At 42.5% G+C, this 26,259-nt stretch overlaps 1 protein-coding gene and 1 long non-coding RNA gene across 2 annotated transcripts in view; both read left to right on the top strand.

Annotated features, from left to right (window-relative positions):
- The window catches only part of tamalin (trafficking regulator and scaffold protein tamalin), a 30,182-nt gene extending 24,805 nt beyond the window's left edge, over window positions 1-5,377 (top strand). The window contains exons 7-8 of the mRNA XM_060938561.1: window positions 1,541-1,607; window positions 3,998-5,377. Coding sequence (XP_060794544.1) covers window positions 1,541-1,607; window positions 3,998-4,512 — 582 coding nt within the window. The 3' untranslated portion in view covers window positions 4,513-5,377. The remainder of the gene's footprint in view (window positions 1-1,540; window positions 1,608-3,997) is intronic.
- A 5,559-nt stretch (window positions 5,378-10,936) lies between these two features.
- LOC132896298 (uncharacterized) lies at window positions 10,937-19,449 on the top strand. The gene is made up of 3 exons (XR_009655991.1): window positions 10,937-11,025; window positions 14,043-15,368; window positions 18,985-19,449. It is a non-coding gene; the product is annotated as an uncharacterized LOC132896298 (long non-coding RNA).
- Window positions 19,450-26,259: the final 6,810 nt, after the last annotated feature.

Here is a 26,259-nt window from a genome sequence, read left to right as displayed (position 1 = left end):
TGTTGCCTCCGCAACGGCCTGAACCGAGGCCGGTGCTGTCTCAGGGAGCCGAATGTCGATAAGATATAAATTGTTTGGTCTTTCCAGACGCAGTCTTTGCACGTCCACACTGCTTGTCCATATCTGTCCATTCCGTCCATTCTATTCAAATTGATCTCTGAAAAACGTATTCCTTGCAAAGCTGAAAGCTGCTCTGAGATGACAACCATTTTGTGGTTAAAGTTCTGAATGTCCACATTCCGAGTGCCAACAGCTTTGCCCACCACTCCAATCATATTGGGCAGCTTTGTGGGGCTTTGAACAGCTGTCACCGTTGTCTGATTTCCTCGATATCCCAGGGCAATGCCTAATCCAATCAGCAGAAGTCCTGTAATCATGGTTCCGAATAGGTAGATATCTTCAATGTCCTCCACAGAAAGAATCGCCAGGCACACGACCTGCCACCGCTCCCACGCGTCCATCGTGTAACCAGCCGCAAACGTTCCGGCAGGACAGACGGGTTCCCCTGAACCCAGGCTTCTCGAGAAAACCGTGTCAATTTCGTTAGGAGACCAGTTTATCAATTCCATGCTTTTTTTTATTTATTTTTTTTATTAACGCTGAACATAAACAGGTTCTCAATTATTACACTTTTTAAGTGACTTTCTGTGACCAAACCTTTTATTTAGCATTCTTATAAGTAATCTCCAATGTCTGTTGTTTCACAGATGTTTCACAGATGTTCCACAGCGTTGAATGTAGCCATAAATGGATAAAATGTTATTTAATTCATAAAACTTGGATTGCCGTTGCTGTGGAATGTTGTGTTCTGGGAAAATAATCTACTTTTGGATGGTAACAGGAACTCTGTTTCATTAGGCTGCTTTATTAACCCGCTGTAGTTCATTATTTAGTTTCCAAAACCAGCGCTCCATGTCATGGTTACTTCCTTATACAGGAGTGTATGCTGTTTTTAAAATGGTGGTTTATCCAAAAAAAAAAAAGTACTCGAGCTACAAGGCATTTAAGATTAACAGAATTTCCATAAATATGGAAACCAGATTTTCGTAATAAATGGAAACCAGACTTGCTGTGATCTGTAAAAACGAGTGAATAATGCAGGACGCTGTCAGTGTGCGGCGGCCATCTTGGAAATCCAGAGTAGCTTTTTGTCTTGGTGCAAAAACCTAAAGCCCTGCCTCCTGTTTGGAGATTTAATCATACGAACATGGAGGAGGATGGAGTTTCACTTTTAACTTAAATTTTAATTTCTGTTTTGAAAATGGGATTATTAGAAGCGAGTTAGGATTTTGAGATTTGGGGTTCTACCTGTAGAATTCAGGCTGAGAGACTTTTGTTAGAACATTTTTCTGTCTGAAGGAAATTCTGACATTCAGACAAGTAACAGGAACACAAGGCAATTCGTAGGAAACATGGTATTGGGCTAAAACTCACCACTTCTGGTTTTTTTTTTTTTTTTTTTCTACCCCTGTATTCAGTCCTATGTTCTCAAAATCATGCAAAGTGTAACCGTGTCTGCTTTGTCATTCTGTCTCCCCAGCAAACCCTGCACGAGAAGTGGGATGAGTACAGATCTCTGATGGTTCAGGAGCAGAGACTTGTTCACGGTGAGATTTAACATGCCGTCTACACACACAGTACCAGTTAAAAGTTTGGACACGCCTACTGATTCCATATCCGTATAAGATGAATTGAATGGAAATGATCTAACTGTGACCGAATAAAACCTCGGGTTTGGCCAAAGTTGGAAAAGTTGACCCATTGACAGATGGGCGAGATTTAAGTGTGAAGGAAACATTTTTCAAACAATAACATGCTGTTGAGCACAAACACGCAGAGAATGGAATGGTTATTTACAAGGACAAGATATTTAATGAGTTCAGGCCGTGGTGAACCGTCACTATTAGAGCTGGGACTTGAGCTCAGCCAAAACTTTGCCAGACACCAAAAAAAGCAACAGGGTAAAGGATTCTGTAAGGGATTAGCGGCAGGCTGCCAGGTCGCTCCGTTGTGTGGAGCTGTCGATGTTTATTTTAAAAGTAACTCAGTAAATTACACAGGGAAATGAATCCTTAAGTCTGAGTGAAAAATACTGTAGCAAGCGTGCAGCGTGGAAGAAGAGTCTGGAGACAGAAATCTTAGTTTCTCGGTCGTTAGCCTGTAGCTCTCAATAGCACTGGCTTGACTGCTTTATTAGCATTTGCTAACACTACTGATGAATGCTACACCAGCTGGAAGGTGACTTCACTGCTGCGCTGACTCGCGGTTAAGCTCACGGTGGCCTTCGAGAAGGCCGAGGGTGATAAATATTTGGTCCCTCCCACTATAAATCAAAATCTGATTGGTTAATCTGTCTTCATCTGTTACTTCCTGCATAAACAGACACTGCCATGGCCTTCTGTCCTGGCAATGAAGTCCTAACCAATGAGTGAGCAGCTCTCAACTCTTCTCAGCCTAGAGACAATAAACAAAACAATCTCATTGGAGAACTCGATTTTAATGTTTTCAGGACAGTAACCCTTTCATTTCTGAAGCATATTTGATAGAAAATGAAGCCGAATTAGAATCAGAAGAGAATAATTATAATGAAATTATGAAACAATGAAAAATTAAATAGAACATTTTGAAATACTGATATGTTTGGACAACTTTGAAGACCTACAAGGCCCTGATGGTTCCTCTCTGTGTTCAGGTGATCCTTCATCACAAGTAATGGAATGAGAAATGTAGCGGCCTCAGAAAACAACGCACACGTTTTCTCTTTTGCATGCATCACAACCGCACATGGAGTTCTAATGTTTTTAAAACGCTGATTTTCCCCAAAATCTGACTCTGATCTCGATTTTGTCCCGACAGTCGATATCTGATCATGAAATGAACACATTAGGTTGAGATCAGTTTCGTTACAGCACATCTCAGAGTGCGATGTTCACCGTGAGGAAATCCCACACACCTACTGAGGTTTTAACACATTTAAGCAGAATGACTGTTTTTACCACTGTTTGTTAAACTGATTCATCTTTGTGAAAAATGTATTTATGGTTTCTTAAAGTGAAGGCATGTTATTCAAAGTATGTTGTGTAACTCAATTTTGGCAGAAGCCCTCCCGCCCCCCTGCCCCCCCCCCCCCTTTTTTTTTTTTTAATAAATCCTTTTCTTTTTTTCATCAGATGTTGCTGTGGAAGGGGGAAAAGCGTATTGATGATAGAAAGAAAGATTTCCGTGTAAAAAGTCTCACTTTTAACAAATTGCTACTCTAGCACCTTTCTACTTTATTATTCTTCTCCTAATGTTCTTTAGGACGCTGTTTCTCCCTCAGTTTTCAACCAATTATCAAATTTCACATGAAGAATCCCTCTGGGTTGAATTACATTGCTATGACTTTTGGTGCTGATCTGGATCACTGATCCGGAATGATCCATGAAAAGCAGGATTTTTTTCAATCACTTAACTGTCAATTTTCATTTGAAAAAAAAAAATCTTTTAAAAAATTTTGCTCAGGGTGGCAGGGCGCAACTTTTCCTTGACCTTCAATTGGCAAAGGTCAGCTAGTGCAAATTACTGTGACTTTAGTCACAGTCTTGATCTAGTTTTTAATTCGGATGTGATTTTTGTCACCAAACATCCTTTATATCCTCTGATAAGAGACTTTCTGTTAATTTTAGATATCATTCAGCATTAACAAATGCCTTGTTGCAAAATAAAACATACACACACCCCTCCCCCCCTTTTTTTAAATCTTTGTTGTTTTGAAAAAGATGGATATATATACTTTTTTTTTTTCTCCCTATTTAAAAATGATGGAGGATGCAAACTTCTGCACTCTGAAGCTCTGGAGATGGGCTACAATAATATGCAATAATTTTGTCCTCTTTTTTTAATTTTTTTATTTACTATTAAAATGATTTAAACAGGGTCATGACTAAGAGTTTGCTAGGTAAGACTTTTTTCCCCTTGATTTTCTTTCCCTGAACATATTTTCTCCCTCTTCTCACAGGCATCGTGTTGAGCGACGTGGCCGTGTATGAGTCTCTGGAGTCGGCCGGTGTGTACGGCAGCCTGGGTGCACCGAGCCCCCTGACCTCCCGCTCTCTCCGCTGCACAGGCAGCACCAACAGCAGCGCGAGCCACCTGAGCGAGGACGACCCGCTCTACCAGACCTGCTTCTACCAGCCCGACAACAGCAAAGGAGACGGCGATGACACCAGCGACGGTTCCATTACCCTGGAGGACAGGCCACAGCGGATACGTAACCGTCTGCTCCGCCCCACCAGTGAGTTCTTTGCGTCAGCCAAGACGTCGCTGAGCCGCAGCGCGAGCACACGCAGCTACCTGAAGGCCTCTTCGTCATCGGCATCGTCGTCGTCCTCGGCGCCTGGTGGAGAGATGCAGCAGTGCGGCGCTTTCAGCTCACTGCAGAGGAAACCCAAACGCACAAGCATCAGGCGACGGCTGCTCAAATACATCCCAGGTCTGAACAGGGCTCTCGAGGAGGAGGAGAGCAAACTGTGATAAACTCAGGGCAAAAAAGAAAGACTTGTACACAGCCAAAGACTGCAGTCTAAACACCAGGAGCATGCCTTCGAATCAGAACCTGACGAGAAGAACCAAAAATGAGTATCAAAGGACTTAATGGGAACATCATCCATCCTCAGTTCTTAGGAAATGCTTCAGATGATGGAGTGCTTACAGAGTAACTACTTGATGAATAGCCATAACTTTACCCAAAACTGAGACCTGTTTAACTGTAAATAGTTGCTCGTTCCACTTTGTTGAATGTGAAATATTGAAAACTAAACTGAAGTTGCCTTTTGCTCACTTGACCAGTTCCTGATCGTATTTATAGTGTCGTCGTAAACTTGACATTTTGAATGTCTCTCTGTCCGTCTTATTTTCAAAAAATGCATCATGAAGGTCCGGGGGCGTATCCTTTAGTCATTTAGACATGCAAACCTTCAATGACCAAACTTAAATAACTAAAGTGAAGTAATCGGGACCAAAATCCCCAGTGTGCAAAACCAAAGCAACCACAATGTGTTAATGTCTGCTCATTATCAGCATGCCCTTACTGTGCTGGTAAAAATCATGTTTAGGCAGGTATCTTTTTGTCCTGTACATAACTTCTTTTTAAAGTAATTTATTTATTTATTTTCTTTTGTGATCAGGGACTTTTTTTTTCTGAAAAAAGACGCTTTTTGTTTTTGGTATATATAGTATTCATTCATGTCGGGTTTTTTTTTTAAGTCAAAATAAATGTGTGATATCACTCCTGGCTTGTGTGTCCTGACTTTACATCAGTGCTGTTATTTCAGATGTCCTGAAAGAGCTAATCCGTCATTATGTTTATTGTATAAATAAAGATTTCGGAGAGAATATTTCTCGGAAAAGAAATCAGGGTGTTTTTTTTTTTTTTAAAACAATCCTTATGCTGTGTGTATTTTAGCTCTTTATGAAGACTAATAAAAGTAATACAAGAGAATTTGGAGATGAGGACATTTTGCCTGGTCCTAAAAAAAAAAACCTTTTAATCAAAAACACTTAAAATTATTATTTAATAAGTGTTGCTAACCAGACTTCAAGTGAGACATAACGATTCTTATTAAATGTCACCAATAATTCTGTTTGAATATGATAAGTTGCTTGCAGTGTTCCTCAACCATGACATTTTAAAGAAGTGATTTGAGCATTTTTCAACTTGATTACTTCTACATACACTCAGAAAACAGGACATTGTTGTACCTTGTTCCTCTAAATGTCTTGTCAGTGTGGAATGGCCCTCTAAGGTACCTGTATGTACCCTTTATATACTGATTGAGAACATGTACCTTTATGACCTGAAAAGGTACACCTAGTTACCTTGAAGTCAAATAATGAACCTTAAATTAGTAGAGTGTACCTTGGGGGACAGAAATGGACTCCTACTGTACCCCTATTTCTGACCGAGTATGATGTCTGTCTGCTGTCATCCTGCAATCTAGAGTAGCCAATTAACTTAATCTGTATATCTTTTGGATAGTGGGGGAATATGGAGGAAACCATGAGGAGAACATGCAAAGTCCACGCAGAAAAGCCCCTGTCGGCCATGAGGTTCAAACCCGGAACCTTCTTGCTGTGAAGCAACGGTGCTAACCATTACATACGGTGTATGGAAGTCAAAATAGTTAATCACTTTGAACTGAAGCTTGATCACATGATCCTGAAGCTTGCGGACAGAAAAGTGTACAAAAGAGATCAGACTCTGAGAGATTTGGGCAAAGTGACTCCGATGTATCAGAACTAGCTGGTATAAACAGCTTTTCATCTAGAAGAATAGAAAAACTTTTACATTTTTGGTATCCACAATGTCTTAATTGGTGTTAACAAATAGTTCAGATTATTTTGAGCTCTTTTTAGACACAATGATTAAAGGTAGACTGCCTTTCAGATTTTTCAAGTGTAGATCATAAAAAGAATTTTCCCCGACACCCGGTTATTTTTGTTTAGTGGACTGAAAGCTACTGAATTCAAATCAGACTTCCTATTTTATTTATTTAAAATAGAACAGTTAATGAATTCAGAGCCACGTGGTTCTAAATTCTCTATTTCTTTCCTTCTTCACCATGACCCAATACAAGATACTACGTCATGCATCACGTGGTGGGCTTTCCCCGTTCACGCAAGGCATTGTGGGATACAAATTTGAAACAGGAGAGAAAAATGGAGGACATAAGTGTGCGAATGAAACGTGAAAGACCGACTACAGTAACGGAAAGCGAGAAGAAAAGACGTTATGTTATATACAAAGGAAAGGAAACGCAGGACCAAACTAATAAATATGGGCGCTCAGCGAGCACCTCGGTGTGATCAGCTGTTCGTTTAGCGACAGAATGATGGAACTGTCAGTGCACGCTCAAAGGGAAACCTGTAGATGGCAGTAATGCAACACTGTGGATGCCAGCTGCTGTAAAACCCAAAAGACGAAGAAGGTAAACCTGCGCATGCGCACACGGACTTCCTCTGTCTGCTTGACTGCGCCAAGCGAGCGATTTCATGCACATTATTTGCTTTAATCCCCTCAAATTAAATAACTTCCCAGCCACAGAATGGCCTGATATTTTGTGAGATATTACAGAAATAAACAGATATCACCACATTTCAGACGGAACTAAATTTCATCGATTTTAGAAATCGAAAGGCCGTCTAGCTTTAAAAACAAACAATAAAAAAAAAAACACCACATGTAAAGACATGAGGCTGGGGCTGATTTCTTTCTAGCCCAGACTGTAGCCTAGTGATAGTCATGTCAGTGTGAAATGCGCCCTAGATTTGGTGTCCAATTACAATTGTTCCCATTTCAAAATGCCTTTAGAGGAGAAAGTAGAAGTAAACAGACAAAGCACCCATTGTTCAACCAAAGTAGAAGTTATGCTGTACAATGGGGCACATGATAGAATAGTAAGTGTGGTTTTAACAAAACAGCAGGCTAATGGCAATGCAGCTTTTCCTTTTAGCATGCTTTTCATTTGGCAGAGACATGACTTTTTTCTTTTTTTAAAAAATAAAATACAGAGAGCAATTGATAATCGAAACTGCTCCTGTGGACTTTTCCTATATTTCAGCAAAGTATTTGATACTGTTAATTATGGAATTCTGTTAAAGAAATTGGAACACTATGGTATGGTATTAGGGTTATAGCCAAAGAGTGGTTTATTTCATATCTCAGCAATCAATGTCAAGTTGTAACTGTGAATTCAGTAACATCATAGCATGTAATGTATCATGTGGGGTTTCACAGGGTTAAATCCTCGGACCATTGCTCTTATTATATATTAATGACTTTCATAACAGCTCTAATTTCTTTGATTTTCATTTATTCGCTGATGATTCCAATTTATTCTGTGAACATCTCATCTCATCTCATTATCTGTAGCCGCTTTATCCTGTTCTACAGGGTCGCAGGCAAGCTGGAGCCTATCCCAGCTGACTACGGGCGAAAGGCGGGGTACACCCTGGACAAGTCGCCAGGTCATCACAGGGCTGACACATATGGCCCTTTTCCACTACCCTTTTTCAGCTCGCTTCAGCTCGCTTCAGCTCACTTCAGCCCGACACGGCTCACATTTCGACTATCTCAGAACAGCACGACTCAGCTCGCTTCAGCCCTGCTCAGCCCCCAAAACTCACACGGTTTTGGAGTAGGGCTGAAGCGAGCCAAACCGAGCTGAGTGAGGCTGGGGGCGTGAGGAGACACTCCCCTGTGCACTGATTGGTGAGGAGGAGGGTCCTCACATGCCCACACACGCCCCGCGAGCACGCTGGGATCTGTAAACACCGTAAACCCAGAAGAAGAAGAATTACGAATTACGAGAATTATGAAGCCTTATGTGCCTCGCCTCATCTATACGCTCTTGCCAGTATCTGTTGGCGTTGTCGGTGACAACAAGCCACAGCACCAAGACCAGCAACACTAACGACTCCATGTCCTCCATGTTTATTGTTTACTCTCCGGGTTGTGAGACTACCGCTTAAAAGATCACTGATGTCACTGTTTGCGCCGCCTAACGACATCACGTGACGTCCACCCACTTTCGCTAACTCCACCCAATGTGTCCACCCACTTCCAGCCAGCACGGTTCAGCGCGGTTGTAGTCGAAATGCAACTCCAACAGCCCCACTCAGCTCGACTCAGCCCAACTCAGCACCGCGCGGCTCAGCCCGACTCAGCCGCGTTTGTAGTGGAAAAGCGGCAGTAGACACAGACAACCATTCACACTCACATTCACACCTACGCTCAATTTAGAGTCACCAGTTAACCTAACCTGCATGTCTTTGGACTGTGGGGGAAACCGGAGCACCCGGAGGAAACCCACGCGGACACGGGGAGAACATGCAAACTCCACACAGGAAGAGGCTCAAACCCGGACCTTCTTGCTGTGAGGCGACAGCGTTAACCACTACACCACCGTGCCACCCAGGACACTTTGTAAAGTTTGTATTATGCCTTAATTTATCCTTTCACGATTATATGGTCTAATTGCTTGGGGAAATACTTATGAGTCCACAACTAATCCAATATTCATTAATCCGTCCATGTGATTACATTTTCGAGCTTTGACCAACATTCTAGCCTTCTGTTGAAGTCTACTGAAATAATTACATTTCATGATCTAGTCACCTTCCTCATTGCCATTTTCAGTTATAAATCTCATAATCCCAATTGTTACCGTGTGTATTCCAAACTTTTTCATGAAACTGGATAAGATTCACACCTATAATACAAGGCAAGCTGCAAAACAGTTGTACTATGTATCTTCCTAAAGTGACAACAAATTATGGAAAATTTAATATTCGTTTCGGAGGCCCCAGAGTCTGGAATGGTATAGATGTTGATATTGATGTGCAGAACATTTTCACTTTTAAACAAAACTAAAACAAAATTTCTTAACAGCTACTCATCAGTTCTTTATATGAATACAACACATATGTAGTATTATCTACATATTCAGATAACACTTTTCTTTTGCAAGGCTTATTTGATTGCTTTTTTTTTCTGTTATATTGTAGGGCGGCACGGTGGTGTAGTGGTTAGCGCTGTCGCCTCACAGCAAGAAGGTCCGGGTTCGAGCCCCGTGGCCAGCGAGGGCCTTTCCGTGTGGAGTTTGCATGTTCTCCCCGTGTCTGTGTGGGTTTCCTCCGGGTGCTCCGGTTTCCCCCACAGTCCAAAGACATGCAGGTTAGGATCATTGGTGGCTCTAAATTGACCATGAGTGTGAATGGTTGTTTGTCTCTGGCCAAGTTTACATTAGACCGTATCTGTCTCGTTTTCTTTGCGGATGCACTGTCCGTTTACATTAAAACGCCTGGAAACGCCGGGAAACGGGAATCCGCCAGGGTCCACGTATTCAATCCAGATCGTGTCTGGTCCGGTGCTGTGTAAACATTGAGAATACGCGGATACGCTGTGCTGAGCTCTAGCTGGCGTCGTCATTGGACAACGTCACTGTGACATCCACCTTCCTGATTCGCTGGCGTTGGTCATGTGACGCGACTGCTGAAAAACGGCGCGGACTTCCGCCTTGTATCACCTTTCATTAAAGAGTATAAAAGTATGAAAATACTGCAAATACTGATGCAAATACTGCCCATTGTGTAGTTATGATGGTCTTTAGGCTTGCCATCCTTCCACTTGCAAGTGGTAAGTGACTTGCGCACAGCGGCTCAGTCCCGAATCACTGCTTGTGTGCTTCACTCGCGCGCTCTGTGAGCTGCACAGGGCCGGAGTGCACACCCTCCAGAGGGCACTCGCTGTTCAGGGCGGAGTGATTTGGAGCGCAGCCGCTGAGGAGGAAGCGATGAGCCGCACTGACACATTTCAACTTACATGCCGAATTAGTCATGTGATTAGCGTATCCGTGTATTGGCGTTGCTGTGTGCACGCGAATCGTGTATTGGCGTTGCTGTGTGCACGCTAATCGTTTTTAAAAACGTTAATCTGATGATCCACTGATACGGTCTAATGTAAACCCCACCTCTGTGTGTCGCCCTGTGATGATCTGGCGACTTGTCCAGGGTGTACCCCGCCTTTCACCCATAGTCAGTTGGGATAGGCTCCAGCTCGCCTGCGACCCTGCACAGGATAAGCGGTTACGGATAATGGATGGATGGATGGATGGATGGTATATCCTTGACTTGCAAGTGACATCAAAGCAAACTAGAAACCCAGATGTCGGCCATGTTGGTGGAGATACAAATGCAGGGTCAAGCGACATTCCATACAAAACATAGTCACGTGTGCGCAACTTTCTTTGTTTTTCCACTGCTTTAAGCGTTCTTTTAGCTCTGCCATATCATTGTGCTGTATATGGTTGTGGTCACAACAGGACTCGTGACCATGGCACGTTCTGATTTTTTAGAATCCCATCTGTGATTCGGAAAGAGGAAACTGAGGCTTAGTACAGAGGAGACAGGCACAGCCGAACAGCATCGACAGAGCTGATCTAACAGAGGCTAAAACAGCTCGTGTTCGCAGTAATCATTTTATCTCAGGTGAGATTCAAAAGCTTTCTCAATAATATCATAGAAGAATTTTATTTCATGTTGTTAGAATTTTGCTATAAAATGAGCGTTCTCTTCTCGTGGTTCACTCGGTCGTTGTTATAATTTTAACACGTGTATTACCATTTCGCTTCTCGGAGCGCCAGCAAAATTATACAATAGAAACAATCCAGACTGGGCACCCACTCAGAAAACGGGCTACGTTTCGTCCAAGGTCGGACTCGATTCTTCAGCAGCCAAACCAGATAGAACGTGATATCTGGGTGCTCGATGGTCGGTAGAAGCATCTTATCTTCAGAAAAGTCTGACTTTTTAAAATAATATAGGTCAAACCCACACATATCTATTTTCTCTTTGTATCGAATCTTCGCTCGACCATTCACATCGTGGTAATACTGAGAAAATTCATCATTGTTTACAGACACGCTTTCATCTGCTGCCGTCCGAGTTGCTTTGTAGATCCACCATTATGGCGGACGCTCATGACAGCACATTTTGATCACATGGTTGCAAGTTATCTATTGTGTTGTTTTTGTGTTTTATGTGGAAAGTGTGTAAATGTCCGACCGTAGATAGCAAACACTTTCCTTAAACCTGACAACCTGGCATTTTAAGCCATCTAGGGTTATTTCAGGTTACCAGTGCCGTCAGTCTATTTTATTAAAACTTATGAAAAATATCTGTTCAAAAAAATGTAAATAGTGCTAAGAAGGGGTAATAAAGACGATAGTTGTTTTTAAATTCAGTAATTAGGATGCACCAATGAATGCTTATTGGTTTTTTTAATTAATGTGTGTATAATAGTTTTATGCCTATAATGATGCTCCATGGCGGCACGGTGGTGTAGTGGTTAGTGCTGTCGCCTCACAGCAAGAAGGTCCTGGGTTCGAGCCCCGGGGCCGGCAAGGGCCTTTCTGTGTGGAGTTTGCATGTTCTCCCCGTGTCCGCGTGGGTTTCCTCCGGGTGCTCCGGTTTCCCCCACAGTCCAAAGACATGCAGGTTAGGTTAACTGGTGACTCTAAATTGAGCGTAGGTGTGAATGTGAGTGCGAATGGTTGTCTGTGTCTATGTGTCAGCCCTGTGATGACCTGGCGACTTGTCCAGGGTGTACCCCGCCTTTCGCCCGTAGTCAGCTGGGATAGGCTCCAGCTTGCCTGCGACCCTGTAGAAGGATAAAGCGGCTACAGATAATGAGATGAGATGAGATGAATGATGCTCCATGCTTTTATTATTAATCATGAGTTTCCGATACATACTAGTTTGATTTTTTTTCTCCCTGCTCATTTAATATCCCGACTGCCCATCTCAGAGATGTAGCATTATTGAGCTACAGTACTACGGTATGTATGTCAGTCAGTGACACAGTTAGAAACTCGGTGTGTAAGGAGAAAAAGGTTGGTTGCATTCCACTGGATCAGGGTTCAAAACTGACCTGTCCTTGGGTAAGAACCTCGGGCTGTTTATAGCTGCTGTTCTTTGAATTGCTGAGGATAAAACATGTTGGAATGTGTGAAGAAAAAAAAAAGAGTGACCCTGAAATTCCTGTTCTATTCTCTATCGCTAGGCCCCAGCTGAACCTTGGCCTCTGTGAGCTCACAAAGCAACGCATCGCCATGGTGCTTTGGGAGTATTCAAGGGTTTTTGGTACAAAGGCTTTCACCTCAGTGTCTCATCTGACCTGGGAGGTCGTGTAATCCCCTTCCCACTCAACTCTTTCCATTCTTTCACTAGCCCAGGCTTTATGTCCTCCCATAGCTAGTGCCAATTAGATCATGACGCTGTTTGGATGGCTGTCAGTTGTCATGCAGGACAGATTGAGGGGCTTGGATTTGTTGCGCTATTGTTTACAGCTAGTAACACATAAAGGGGTAAATTGGTGGTTGACGTCAGTGATTACGGGTTTTTAAGAGTGATTAAGGTTCTTAAAAGGCCTGAATACTTAACGAGCATACATGGAAGGCATGGATGAATGATGTGTGGAGAGTCAATGCAGAATAATTAGCACTGCTAGTAGTGAAGAAGGGGGTGGTGTTATTAGGAATGTGGTGTAGGTGTGGCTGCATATAATATTTATAGTAACAGGTATGTTTTTGTGGTTCCTGGCGTTACCATGACACTAGGAAAACAGCAATACAAGTCGTGTTACATTACATTAATGGTATTTACCAGATGCTCTTATCAAGAGCGACGTACAACATACCCAGAGCAGCCTGGGGTACAGTTCAGGGTCAGGTGCCTTGCTCAAGGGCACTTCAGCCATTCCTGCTGGTTCAGGGAATCAAACAAAAGATGCTTCTCTAACCATTAGGCTAACATGGCTTCCTTGTGTGACTGATAAAGTGCTAGAAACTTTAGGTTTTCTGATTACACAGCAACTCTAGATGGCCTTTCTGTTTCTTCACATGCAGCAGTAAAAGACCTCGGATCTTGTGATCACTGACTCCAGTCTTTCGTTTAAAACTCATATCGATAACATTACCCGGATAGCTTTCTTTCATCTCAGAAATATTGCTAAGATAAGAAATGTAATGTCACTACATGACGTGGAAAAACTAGTCCATGCTTTTGTTCCCTCCAGGTTGGATTATTGTAACGCCTTACTGCCTGGATGTTACAATAAGTGCATAAACAAGCTCCAGTTAGTTCAAAATGCAGCAGCAAGAGTCCTTACTAGAACTAGAAAATATGACCCCATCACCCCTGTCTTATCCACACTGCATTGGCTCCCAGTCAAATTTCATATTGATTTATAAAATACTACTATTGACCTTTAAAGCACTGAATGGTCTCGCACCACAGTACCTGAGTGAACTTCTGCTCCTTTATGACCCGCCACGCCTACTTAGATCAAAAGTCTTGCCGGAGTCCCTGCTTGCATGCAGTGCAAAATGTATACTGTTCTTACTCATTAAGTGACATTGGGCATACCCAACAACCTGTGTTTTTCTTTCTCTCTCTCTCTCTCTCTCTCTCCCCCCCTTCCCTCTGTCTGTCCCTCTGAGTTACAGGTCAATCCTGAGATCGAGATGCTGAACCTCTTCTGCTCCTCAGACCTGCCTGATCCATCCTGATGCCCTCCCAGATAGCAAAAATCAGTTGAATCAACATTGAAATAGCGTTTGGCAGAAAACATTGAAATAACGTTGAAACGATATTGAAAGTGTCCCCTTGAAATTTCTTAGCCTAATTTAATTGTACAGCAAAGCATGTAGTCAGGGTGCGATTTGTCAAAAAAAGCAGGGTGGGGTGGGGTGGTGGTTGTTAATCATGAAACAATAAGCGCTCAACAGTGGTTCGCCCTGTCTATAGTGTGTCTTTGGGCGCGCAAGTGCGCATCCGCGGCTATTCTCTGTTTTGGTCATGTAATAGCCTAAGTGTTGTTGGCTAAAGAGTGTTTTTGCATAACGTAGATAACTGACATAGATGTGTTGCTTGTTCTGAATATGGCTGCACTTGGAGCAGTCTGTCGGTGTCGTTGAGCAGTCTGGGCTGAAGTAAAGGTCTTTTATGCACCGAACACGTTTCGCAGCGAGATATTCCAATGGTGCCTGGCACGTTTTTTTTTTTTTAATAAAACAAAGTTGCTTTGTTGATCTGTGTTCTCATTAAAATGACAGTTTAGCAGCTCATTCAAGCAACCATGCTGCAAAGAGCTTCCTGGAGGAAAATATAATAAACGCGTTGAAAACAAGAAACAATCTCAGTGCGTCAAGACTGCAGGGAAACGAAACAAGCACTCAGATGCATAGCCGGCGATTGCTATAGGCGACCTAGGCAATTGCCTAGAGCGCAGTGTGCCCAGGGGCGCCAAGGGCGACCAAAGCCCCACCAAAAAGGAGGGATGGAGTTATTGAATGGAGATGTTACCAAGTGCATCAGTGGTGTACAGTGTTTTCAACCACTGTGCTGCCGAACTCTAGTACCGCGGAACACTAGTGTGCCGTGAGAGATCACCAAGTGTACCGTGGAAAATTATAGAATGACTGTATATTGTAAATATTGGCAACAGCGTTTGAGTTTCAGTCAACATTTTCTATTGGTGATGTGCCTTGAGATTTTTTTCATTGAAAAAAGTGCGCCCTGGCTCAAAAAGGTTGAAAAACAAGTGTAGCCTATGCAGTAGTGGTCGGTGATTTCCTTATGCCTACTAAAAATGCACAATGATAGGTTATAAGGGGGGCGGGGGGAGCGGTGTTCTTCGGGGAATGAGAATGGCTATCCACTGCAAAAAGTAGCCCAGACTACAAGTGCTTAAATGAAGAAATCCAAACTCTCGGGTGCGCAAGGGCGCAAACGAAGGCTACAGGAAGAAACAAATAGAGCCAAGTATAGAGGTAAGTCTGATCTAATCTCTCATATCAACCATTATAGTGGCAAATTAATATTTTAGACGCCTGAATCAATGTCTGCTTAGCTAACTAGATGCAAACAGCAATAGACTTCAATAACAAAGTACCCATAATAGCACTTTTGTTTGAAAATACAGCCCATTGATGTCCTAACAGGGTGCTTAAGTTTGCACAATTTAGAATTGTAGAATTTTTTATTCATTTAATTTGTTAATTATTCAGAGATTACTTAACTTTTTATAGCAAAAAAGAAACTAAAAATAATTTCTTGTTTATTGTCCATGCACTACACTTTGAACAGGGTGTGGAAGAGTTTTTGCCCATTATATGGAGATATGTATTGAATTTGTGTGGTCATTTTACTTTGTGACACTTTATGTTAACAATGATAACAATAATAACAATAATGAAAAAGATAAAAATGACTTCTTGTTTATTGTCCATGCACCGTACATTGTTTAATAGTAATAGAGTGATTAGATTAAAGTGTTATTTAGATGTTATTAGAGGGTTTTTTTCCTTGGGGGGCGCCAAAACTCAATCTCGCCTAGGGCAGCCAAAGACCTAGAGCCGGCCCTGCCTGTGATGACCTGGCGACTTGTCCAGGGTGTACCCCGCCTTTCACCCGTAGTCAGCTGGGATAGGCTCCAGCTTGCCTGCGACCCTGTAGAACAGGATAAAGCGGCTACAGATAATGAGATGAGAACTTGTCTTGAGGATGGGAGAGTCAAACCACTCCATAATGTCTTCTCCAGCACATCAAAGATTCTCACTGGGGTTAAGGTCAAGACTCTGGAGGCCAATTCATATGTGAAAATGATTTCTCATGCTCCCTGAACTACTCTTTCACTATTAGAGCCCTAATTTTATTCCCATGCCATCAGGGGAGAAGAAAAACAATCCACTGATGTGATGATAATCTGGTCATTCAATACATTCAGATCATCAGATGACTTCATTTTATTGCACCATAATGTTGCTGAGCTTCGACCTGAGCAACAGAACCAACCCCAGATCATCACACTGCCTCCAGAGGCTTGTACAGTGGACACTGTGCATGATGGGGCGGAGCTTCATGAGCTTCCCTTCTTACTCTGACATGCCCATCACTCAGGAATAGGGTCAGTCTGGACTCATCAGACCACATGACCTTTCTCCATCGCTCCAGAGTCCAATCTTTATGCTCCCGAGCAAACTGAAGCCTTTTCTCCTGATTAGTCTCATGAACAAGTGGGTTTCTTATGGACACACAGTGGTTTAGTCCCAATCCTGTGAGTTCTCGTTACATTGTGAGTGTGGAAATTATCTTAATTTCACTATTAAACATCGCCATGAGTTCTTCTGTCCATTTTTTGTTACAGTTCCACTTCAAGTGTTTAAGTGATCTCTGATCATAGTCAGTCAAGATTTTTTTCTGAGCACATTTCTTCTGTGAAGTTGATGGTTCTCTGCTATCCTTCCAGGTTTTAATAAAGCATTGGACAGTTCTTAACCCAATTCCAGTCATTTCAGCTCAAAGCTGCTTAGTTGTTTTGTTTGCTTGATGCAGGCCAATAATTTGACTTTCTGAAACACAGTAACATCTTTTCCATGAGCACAGGATACGACTTCTGACATGTTTGTTTCAGAAATGAGAAGCTCCTCATTGCATCGGTTAGGATTAAAAGAATTGCTGCCAGCTGAAACACATTAATCACTGCAGTAATTATCCAATTAAAGTATGGCATTGCTTATTAGCTCATCCGGCCGACAGGTGATGAGTTTATGCCATCATGTGTTGTCCGTCGTCCATCCATCTGTCGTCCACATTTCATGAAAATCGCTTCTTCTCTCTCAGTTCTTCACTGATTTTTATTCTTTTTGGCAGGAAGGTAGGTCTGCCTGGGGTGCATATAGCTTCTACCCAAATTTGCATAATTGCAATTAATAATGAAGATATGGAGTAATCGATCCCTAATGAGCAGTTTCTACACAAATCGCTTCTTCTCCCTCAGTTCTTAAACGATTTTGATTCTTTCTGGCATGAAGGTAGGGGGCGGCACGGTGGTGTAGTGGTTAGCACTGTCGCCTCACAGCAAGAAGGTCCTGGGTTCGAGCCCCGGGGCCGGCAAGGGCCTTTCTGTGCGGAGTTTGCATGTTCTCCCCGTGTCCGCGTGGGTTTCCTCCGGGTGCTCCGGTTTCCCCCACAGTCCAAAGACATGCAGGTTAGGTTAACTGGTGACTCTAAATTGACCGTAGGTGTGAATGTGAGTGTGAATGGTTGTCTGTGTCTATGTGTCAGCCCTGTGATGACCTGGCGACTTGTCCAGGGTGTACCCCGCCTTTCGCCCGTAGTCAGCTGGGATAGGCTCCAGCTTGCCTGCGACCCTGTAGAAGGATAAAGCGGCTAGAGATAATGAGATGAGATGAGATGAGATGAAGGTAGGGGGACCTCGGGTGCATATAACTTCTACCCAGATTTGCTCAATTACAATTATTAATGAAGTTATGGACTAATTAATCCTTAACGAGCAGTTCAACAAAAATTGCTTCTTCTCAGTCAATTCCTCGCCGTTTTGAATTCTTTCTGGTAAATAGGTCGGTATTCCTAGGGTGGATATCACTTCTATATAGAGCTTGTATATAGTGTATATAGCTTACAACATTTATTGCGCAAGGTGGCCCACTTTAGATCGTTCCTTCTGGACTAGACAGGGCCGGAGTGAGCTACGCTGTCATTGACGGGCTCGTTTAAATCCAAATGGTGACTTTTTTGGCCAGGCAGCATACATGTCCAATAAAATTGCTTTACTCTGTAATTGAGCTATAATGATATTCATTAGTAGGCAACAAAGCTATCATTACTATTCTTGTGTATTTAACCACCTTGAACATCAAAGGAATGCATCTTTTAGTTTGTTTAATAATTTATGTAATAATTTTATTGGCTAAAATCAAGATTAAGCAATCAGAATTGTGCATTTGTTCCCCTGTTGGAAAATGGCTCGCCAGTTATATGAAGATGACAGCTGAAAGATCTGGAGGTGTACTGGAAGAGAAGGATCATCTGGATTTTCTCTTATCCAGTTATGAATGTCAGTCATGTTCAGTGGAAGTGTCATGAAGCTGTTTTATGTGTCTTTAATTCTGAAGGTCATCACAGCTTCTATTACACATCAATTTAATTCCTAATTAGTGCTTGTTTGTTTGTTTGTTTGTTTGTTTGTTTGTTTGTTTTTGGGACATTTCCAAATTAAATTCTGGTTAAACACATTCTTAGGAAAGCTATAAGAGGAAAACGACCCTATGATGCAAAGAAAGGAAAAGAAGAAAGTGCTGTTTTATTCTGTCCATTTGATACAAAGACTTTTGTCCTTGCATCACAATCACTGGCAGGCAACTCTAAGGAGGAAATCCAACAACTCCCTGGAGTTGGTAAAAAGCCTGGTTGATCCCCGAGCCTCCTCCCACTTGTGCACAAACATGCTCTGTGCGAGAGTGTGTTCCTAATTACACACTTGTGCGTGTACTGCAATGAGCACAAGTTTCCAAACATAAGGCCTCTATTGTGGTGGACTTCCTAACATTTGTGTTCGTGTTTTTTACCTGTGTTTTCTGGCAGGAGCTGAAAAGCAGAGGTTGCGTAAAGAAGGTTCATTCCACTGGAACTCTGCAGGAGAACCCTGGCAGGACAATCACCAGGAATAAATAATAATATACTGTAAACTCACTCAGCGATATGGAGGAAAATCATGGTGTATGTCATACAGGATGTAGAACAGTTGGCACAGAATCCTTCAAATCTTATTGCAATGATTCCTATCTGGTGTCGCTCTGAAGACGATGGGCTGCTTTAGAGTTGGCTTCCTCGCATGATTTCTTCCTCATGTCTTCTGAAGGAATTTTTCTTGCCACTGTTGCATCTGGTTCACTAATTAGGGATCTATGCTGGATTTCTAGAAAACTGCCTGATATACCAAGCTTTTTCAAACTTTTAGGCATCATGAATCTCCTGCAAGCCCAAACATTCTCAATCTTTTTCCCCAGGGTTTTTGGATTTTTCACTTCTAAATCCATATTCAAGTAATATTTCTGCGTTTGGGCGGCACGGTGGTGTAGTGGTTAGCGCTGTCGCCTCACAGCAAGAAGGTCCTGGGTTCGAGCCCCGGGGCCGGCGAGGGCCTTTCTGTGTGGAGTTTGCATGTTCTCCCCGTGTCCGCGTGGGTTTCCTCCGGGTGCTCCGGTTTCCCCCACAGTCCAAAGACATGCAGGTTAGGTTAACTGGTGACTCTAAATTGACCGTAGGTGTGAATGTGAGTGTGAGTGGTTGTCTGTGTCTATGTGTCAGCCCTGTGATGACCTGGCGACTTGTCCAGGGTGTACCCCGCCTTTCGCCCGTAGTCAGCTGGGATAGGCTCCAGCTTGCCTGCGACCCTGTAGAAGGATAAAGCGGCTAGAGATAATGTGATGTGATGTGTGATGTGATTTCTGCGTTTCTTGATTTCTGTTGAGTCAGACTCAATCATTATTTTCGAGGAACTACAAAGGAAGCTGGACAGAGGAAAACTACACCAGTGCAGCGTGTCTCATCTCATTATCTGTAGCCGCTTTATCCTGTTCTACAGGGTCGCAGGCAAGCTGGAGCCTATCCCAGCTGACTACGGGCGAAAGGCGGGGTACACCCTGGACAAGTCGCCAGGTCATCACAGGGCTGACACATAGACACAGACAACCATTCACACTCACATTCACACCTACGCTCAATTTAGAGTCACCAGTTAACCTAACCTGCATGTCTTTGGACTGTGGGGGAAACCGGAGCACCCGGAGGAAACCCACGTGGACACGGGGAGAACATGCAAACTCCGCACAGAAAGGCCTTCGCCGGCCCCGGGGCTCGAACCCGAACCTTCTTGCTGTGAGGTGACAGCGCTAACCACTACACCACCGTGCCGCCCCCAGTGCAGCGTCAGGATAAAAAATCAACTCAAATAGCATGTACACACTTCACGTAAACGTGGCTTGCTTGATTGAATGAAATAAACAAAACCAAAAAAAAAAACCCCACACGTCTTCATAGTAAGAGAGCTATCCCAAACCCGACCCCTGGTTAGGAACCCGGGAACCCCTGCACTGTACAAATCAAATGAATTTAATTAAACTGAATTTGAAAAGTTTGGCAAAGCTCAGGAAACAGATGGTAGCAGATGGTTTTATTTCACTCCTACAGTTTATGAATGTAGAAACCAAACATCATACATTATGTTTTTAATGAACCTCCTCAAAATGTTAGCTAGCAACTGCGTCTGGGTTACTTGGGTTGTTATGTAAAGCCTGTGAGTTTTGGTACGATTCATAAAAGAGTTTATGCCTTGTCTGCTTAAATTGTGGAGGAAAAAGAATTAATATTGATATGAAATAAAAGGACACACACACAAGTGAGTGTGTGTGTGTGGGGGGGAGAGTAAGAGAGGGAGACAGACAGCGAGAGAGACAGTCTGAAAGAGAGAGAGGGACAGAAACAGAGGTGGGGGAGAGAACGACAGAGACAGAGAAAGAAGTGAAGGAGACAGAGCAAGAGAGAGAGAGAAAGAGGGAGACAGACAGACAGACAGACAGACAGACAGACAGACAGACAGAGAAAGAGAGGTGGGGAGAGAAAGACAGACAGACAGAGAAAGAGAAGTGAAGGAGACAGCGAGAGAGAGAGCAAGAGACAGACAGACACAGAGACAAAGACAAAGAGACAGAAAGAGGTGGGGAGAGAAAGACAGACAGGGAAAGAGAGGTGAGGGAGACAGAGCAAGAGAAAGAGAGAGAGAAATACAGAGAGAGAAACAGAAAGAGGTGAGGGAGAGAGAGAGCGAGAGACAGACAGACAGACAGACAGACAGACAGACAGACAGACACAGAGACAAAGAGACAGAAAGAGGTGGGGAGAGAAAGACAGACAAGGAAAGAGAGGTGAGGGAGACAGAGCAAGAGAAAGAGAGAGAGAAATACAGAGAGAGAAACAGAAAGAGGTGAGCGAGAGACAGACAGACAGACAGACACAGAGACAAAGAGACAGAAATAGGTGGGGAGAGAAAGACAGACAGGGAAAGAGAGGTGAGGGAGACAGAGCAAGAGAAAGAGAGAGAGAGAGAAATACAGAGAGAAAGAGAGACAGAAAGAGGTGGGGGAGACAGAGAGAGAGAAAGAGAGAGAGAGAGAGAGAGAGAGAGAGAGAGAGAGAGAGAATTGTAGATAGGAACTCTGTGGGACTGAAAGCCCAACAGCACCCCACCACTGTTCAAATATTAGATATTCAGAAGTGGACCAATCAGTAGTCCAGTTTCCCAGGACAACAAAATTACACACCCAGGTTTTTAATCCATAGTTTCCCACAGGATAAATACACTCAGTCGTCTGGATATAGTCTGTGTGTGTGTGTGTGTGTGTGTGTCTTTAAATGTACAGCATACATATACCTTACTGCTCACAGTGATGCAACACCTCGATCCTGTAACTACAGCACACACTCCTCATTCTGAATCCCACCACCTGCTGCACTACACACATCAGGTTTTACCAAGTTGATTAACTGGCGACAAAACAAAGACAGAGCTAAAGATGATCAAATATCATTTATATGAAATGTGAAGAGAAAAACATCATCTAACAATTGAAATATTGGCCAATGACTTGTTTGTTGAGGATGTAAATACTGTATTATATGTATAATTAACAATTATTCCATGAAATCAAGTTGTACATGAGCTTATAGTTGCCTATAAGCCATGTATGATGAGACTGAGTGGAATAACTGTTTTATTCTATCCACATTCACTGGATTTTCAGAAACAGAGCATTTTTATTTTTTGCAAATTTGATAAATAAAAACTTTATACAAAATATCCAACAAAATAATTTCTGCTCAGGCGGACTTCTTAAAAACCTATCGCTGGCTGCACAAATTGACTTTAGTGTTGTTTTTTTTGTAGAAAGTGCCGTCTTGCTGTTGTGCTGAGGACTAGAATAGCTTTACACATTTATTTAATTCTTCTTTGGCCATTTCAGTTCTGTAATTTTCAAACTTCTTTGAGCTTTTGAACCAGTCTAAAAAAAATTCAACAAATTTTAATGCTTAAAGATGAAGAATGTAAACAAACCAGCAAAATGACAGGAACAATTTGTGAAAAATGCAATAATAATAATAATAATTTGTGAAAAATTATTTTTTAAAAATATACGTTCTAACCATTAAATACTTTTATTCCATATTTTGTTGCTTTTTTTGTAGGTTTTGTTTTCAAGTACAGTTTTTATTTCATCCTTGATTGATTCAGCAACATGTTCTGCCATTTTGTTTTTCTCTACTCACAATATATGAGCTGACATCCTAGTAGTAGAGCAGCCAATCAGAGCGTGTGATTGCTCATGTCCAGTGAATGTGGATAGAATATGTACTGTTAATATGCTGTCTCAGACACTTTCTTAGAACTGGATAATGACTATGGCCCAGTCATCCTCTATACTGGAATTTATATACGATTTCATTACTTTAGGTAGCTTCTTCTTCTTCTTCTTCTTTTTTTTTCTTAGGGCGTATTCACACCTACGTTGTTTGGGCCGGACCAAACGACCAAATGAACCAAATTTCCCTTGGTCCGGACCTTTTGGGTTGGTCTGAATACAAACCACCGAACTCTGGTCCAGACCAAACAAGCGGACCGAGACCGAGCTGCAAGGTCGGACTCGGTCCGGACCAAAGGAACCCTGGTGCGGATCTTTTGGAGGTGTGAAAACAGACCGGACCTTATCCGACAGTTTTGCTTTTTTGTACCTCGGGAGCTTCTGTCGTTTGTCGAGCATTATGGGAAACAGAGTCTTGACACTCCACCGCAAAGTGCAAACACTGTTTCGGTTGTCAAGGGAACCTTACAACAGTCGTTCAGTCACCAGTGGTAGGCGAATACAAAAAATGAGTAGGGGGCAAACGTGGGCCGAGGAAGAAACGCGTACCCTTGTGGATATATGGGCAGATGTCCACATATCTGAGCTTTTGGAGAGAACACACAAAAATGCCGACGTGTTTGCTGTATTCAGTGAGAAAATGAAGGAGAAGGGGTTCACGCGCTCCCCAGAACAATGTCGGCTAAAAGTGAAGAAACTCCGTCAGACCTACATTAAAATCAGGGACATTCTTTCAAAAAGTGGCGGTACTAGCGACGCAAAAAAGAAATTCATCTATTATGATGACCTGGATACTATTCTGGGGTCAAAATATAATTGAGGCGTTGCTGTGTTGACAGATTTTGGTCCGCTTACTAAAATGTACAGTGTGAAAGCGAACCGCACCAAAATGAAAAAATAAAAAAAACATTTGGTTCGGACCAAAGCAAGTGAACTATCGAACTATCCTGGTCTGAATACACCCTTAAACTAATCAATTACATCTCCACAAGCAAAACATGGAGCTTTCACTTGCCAGTTGGGCTAGTTAATGAATTTCTGAGTTGTCCAACCCTGGTAGCAGATTATTCTCAGCACATCATCACTGGGGATTTAATGACTCGCTTGTTACTGCACCTTGTAGGTGTTCAGTTCGAGACTGCTCATTTTTTATCATGTTCTATCCTTCTACCTGAACTTCTGTGTAAATGCAGCTAATAAAGTTGACACCAAGTTTGCTTCCATCACCAAACACGCTGTATACTAAGAGTAAGAATAAAACCGAATGACCACTATTCTGAGTTTTAACTCCGGTATAAAAGGTACATTCACATTTATTCAAACTTATTACCAGTGGTTATGTGTGCGTGCAAATGCATGAAAGGTCAAAGACTTGGGTAGTTTCAATTCCTCATCATTGTTGTTGCGTTGTTTTGGAAACGTCACTCTCACTTCTCCAAACAGAAGGGTGTTAGAGGTGTGTTCGAAGACGGCTCACTTGTTCATTGTAGTGCTATCCCAGTGTCCTGATGTCTCTGTAAGACGCTTTATAAGGCTTATAGTATAGGAGGGGGCACAAACCTCACCAGACTACAGAATCAAGACGTCTTATATTTCCTTTTCTGGAGGAAAATATCTGCACCCTTTGGTTACCGACCCACAGATGACCACATGAGGCAATCTGTTCCATCTCTTTCAGAGACAGAAAGATAAGCCTCAAAATGTTGCATTCACCACAGACATAAACACAATGCTATACGCTGTATTGCAAACAACTATTGCAACACACCACCACAAACCTACATACACTCTTCCTCTTTCATCTGATCTCGTGAGATACAAACCGGCGTCTTACACTGACTCAGGACGAGCGTTACCCTTTCTTTTTCTTCTGATCAACGATAAGACACTAAGAAAAGCATTTCGGAACGAGCACAAGTGGCACACTACCCTCAGAGGAAGCGTGGGTGATTTTACTTCCTTTACACTTACTCTGATGCTTGTCAGGAGTCTTTTTGTCACCAAGACGTTTTTGAGAAGATCGGTGGAGTCAAAATGGCAACTTGGATACAAATGTGACTGCAGTCAGTTATCAGGGACTCAGAGCGCTGTGATCAGAACAAAATGGCAACCAAGACAGCTCTTACACACATCCAGAACTTTCTTTTTTCAGGTTTTACTGTAGAATGAAAGATTATTCAAGTATTTATAAATGAAAAATAATACAGAGACTTCAAACCCTGGGCTAGATGCTAAATTAGACTGAAGAGAGAGGTGATTTTATAGCAAATGGTACTTAGGGATCTGTTTCCTTAAACGCTACGTGGTGTGACATCAGCCGTTATGTAAAATGAGAGAGAGAGAGAGAGAGAGGCAGTAGACAGACAGAAAGCAAGTAAATGTGGCAGAAAGAGAGAGAAAGCAATGTAATGATTTATGGCTTTCTTTCTTTCTTTCTGATTGGTTAATAAAGAAGACACCAAGTAATATGTTTAAGTAAAGATGTGTCCTTCATTATATTTCATTAGAGAGAGAGAGAGAGAGGCAGATACGTCACAGACAGGATGTGGTGAAGAGACAGGAAATGCATCACATTGTCAATTTTTACCATTTTAAAAAGAGACAAGACTTGTTCTTTCCAGAAACAGATGCATGACAAAGAACATTAATGACAACAGACTGAAAATCAAACATTGTGACAGCAACCGAGCACAGAAACAACCTGAACAACCACCACAGCAAACAATGATTACCATAAAGCCCAACAACATTTACAGTCTCCCCTCTTTTAAGGTCTAAAAATGTCTTACATATACACCACAAGCCCAAAAATATGTGGACACTTGAACATCATACCCATATGAGGTTCTTCCTCAGACTCTTGCTACAAAGTCAAAGACATGAGGGTCGGCACGGTGGTGTAGTGGTTAGCACTGTCACCTCACAGCAATAAGGTGCTGGGTTCAAGCCCAGTGGATGACAGGGGTCTTTCTGTGTGGAGTTTGCATGTTGTGCCTGTGTGGGTTTCCTCTGGGTGCTCTGGTTTACCCCACAGTCCAAAGACATGCAGGTCAGGATAATTGGTGGCTCTAAATTGCCCATAGGCGTGAATGTTTTTTTCCCCCAAGCCCAGAAATGGGAGGGTTGTGGCATCTGGCATAAAGCTATGCTCCCATTAATATGACATGTGGATCAGTAGGGTCCTCATCCTGGCAACAGTGCTGGACAAGGAGGAAGAAGAAGAGCTCCATGAAGACATGGCTTGCCAAGGTTGGAGTAGAACTGTGTAGGACACTTGAGACCCTGGACCTCAACCCCTAGTGATCACCTCTGAGATGACTTACACTATAGCAGGTATAAACAGTTGTTTTGAGGACTTTCATGTAGCAGAAAACTTATTGAACATTCAAAATTGCCGACATTGGAGACTCCTTCCATAAATACAGTATTACATATTATAATA

Source organism: Neoarius graeffei, chromosome 13 (genome assembly GCF_027579695.1).
Source record: "Neoarius graeffei isolate fNeoGra1 chromosome 13, fNeoGra1.pri, whole genome shotgun sequence".
Taxonomy (NCBI): Eukaryota; Metazoa; Chordata; class Actinopteri; order Siluriformes; family Ariidae; genus Neoarius; species Neoarius graeffei.
The sequence above is the reverse complement of the archived record's forward strand: the minus strand, read 5'-3'. Positions and strand labels throughout refer to the sequence as shown.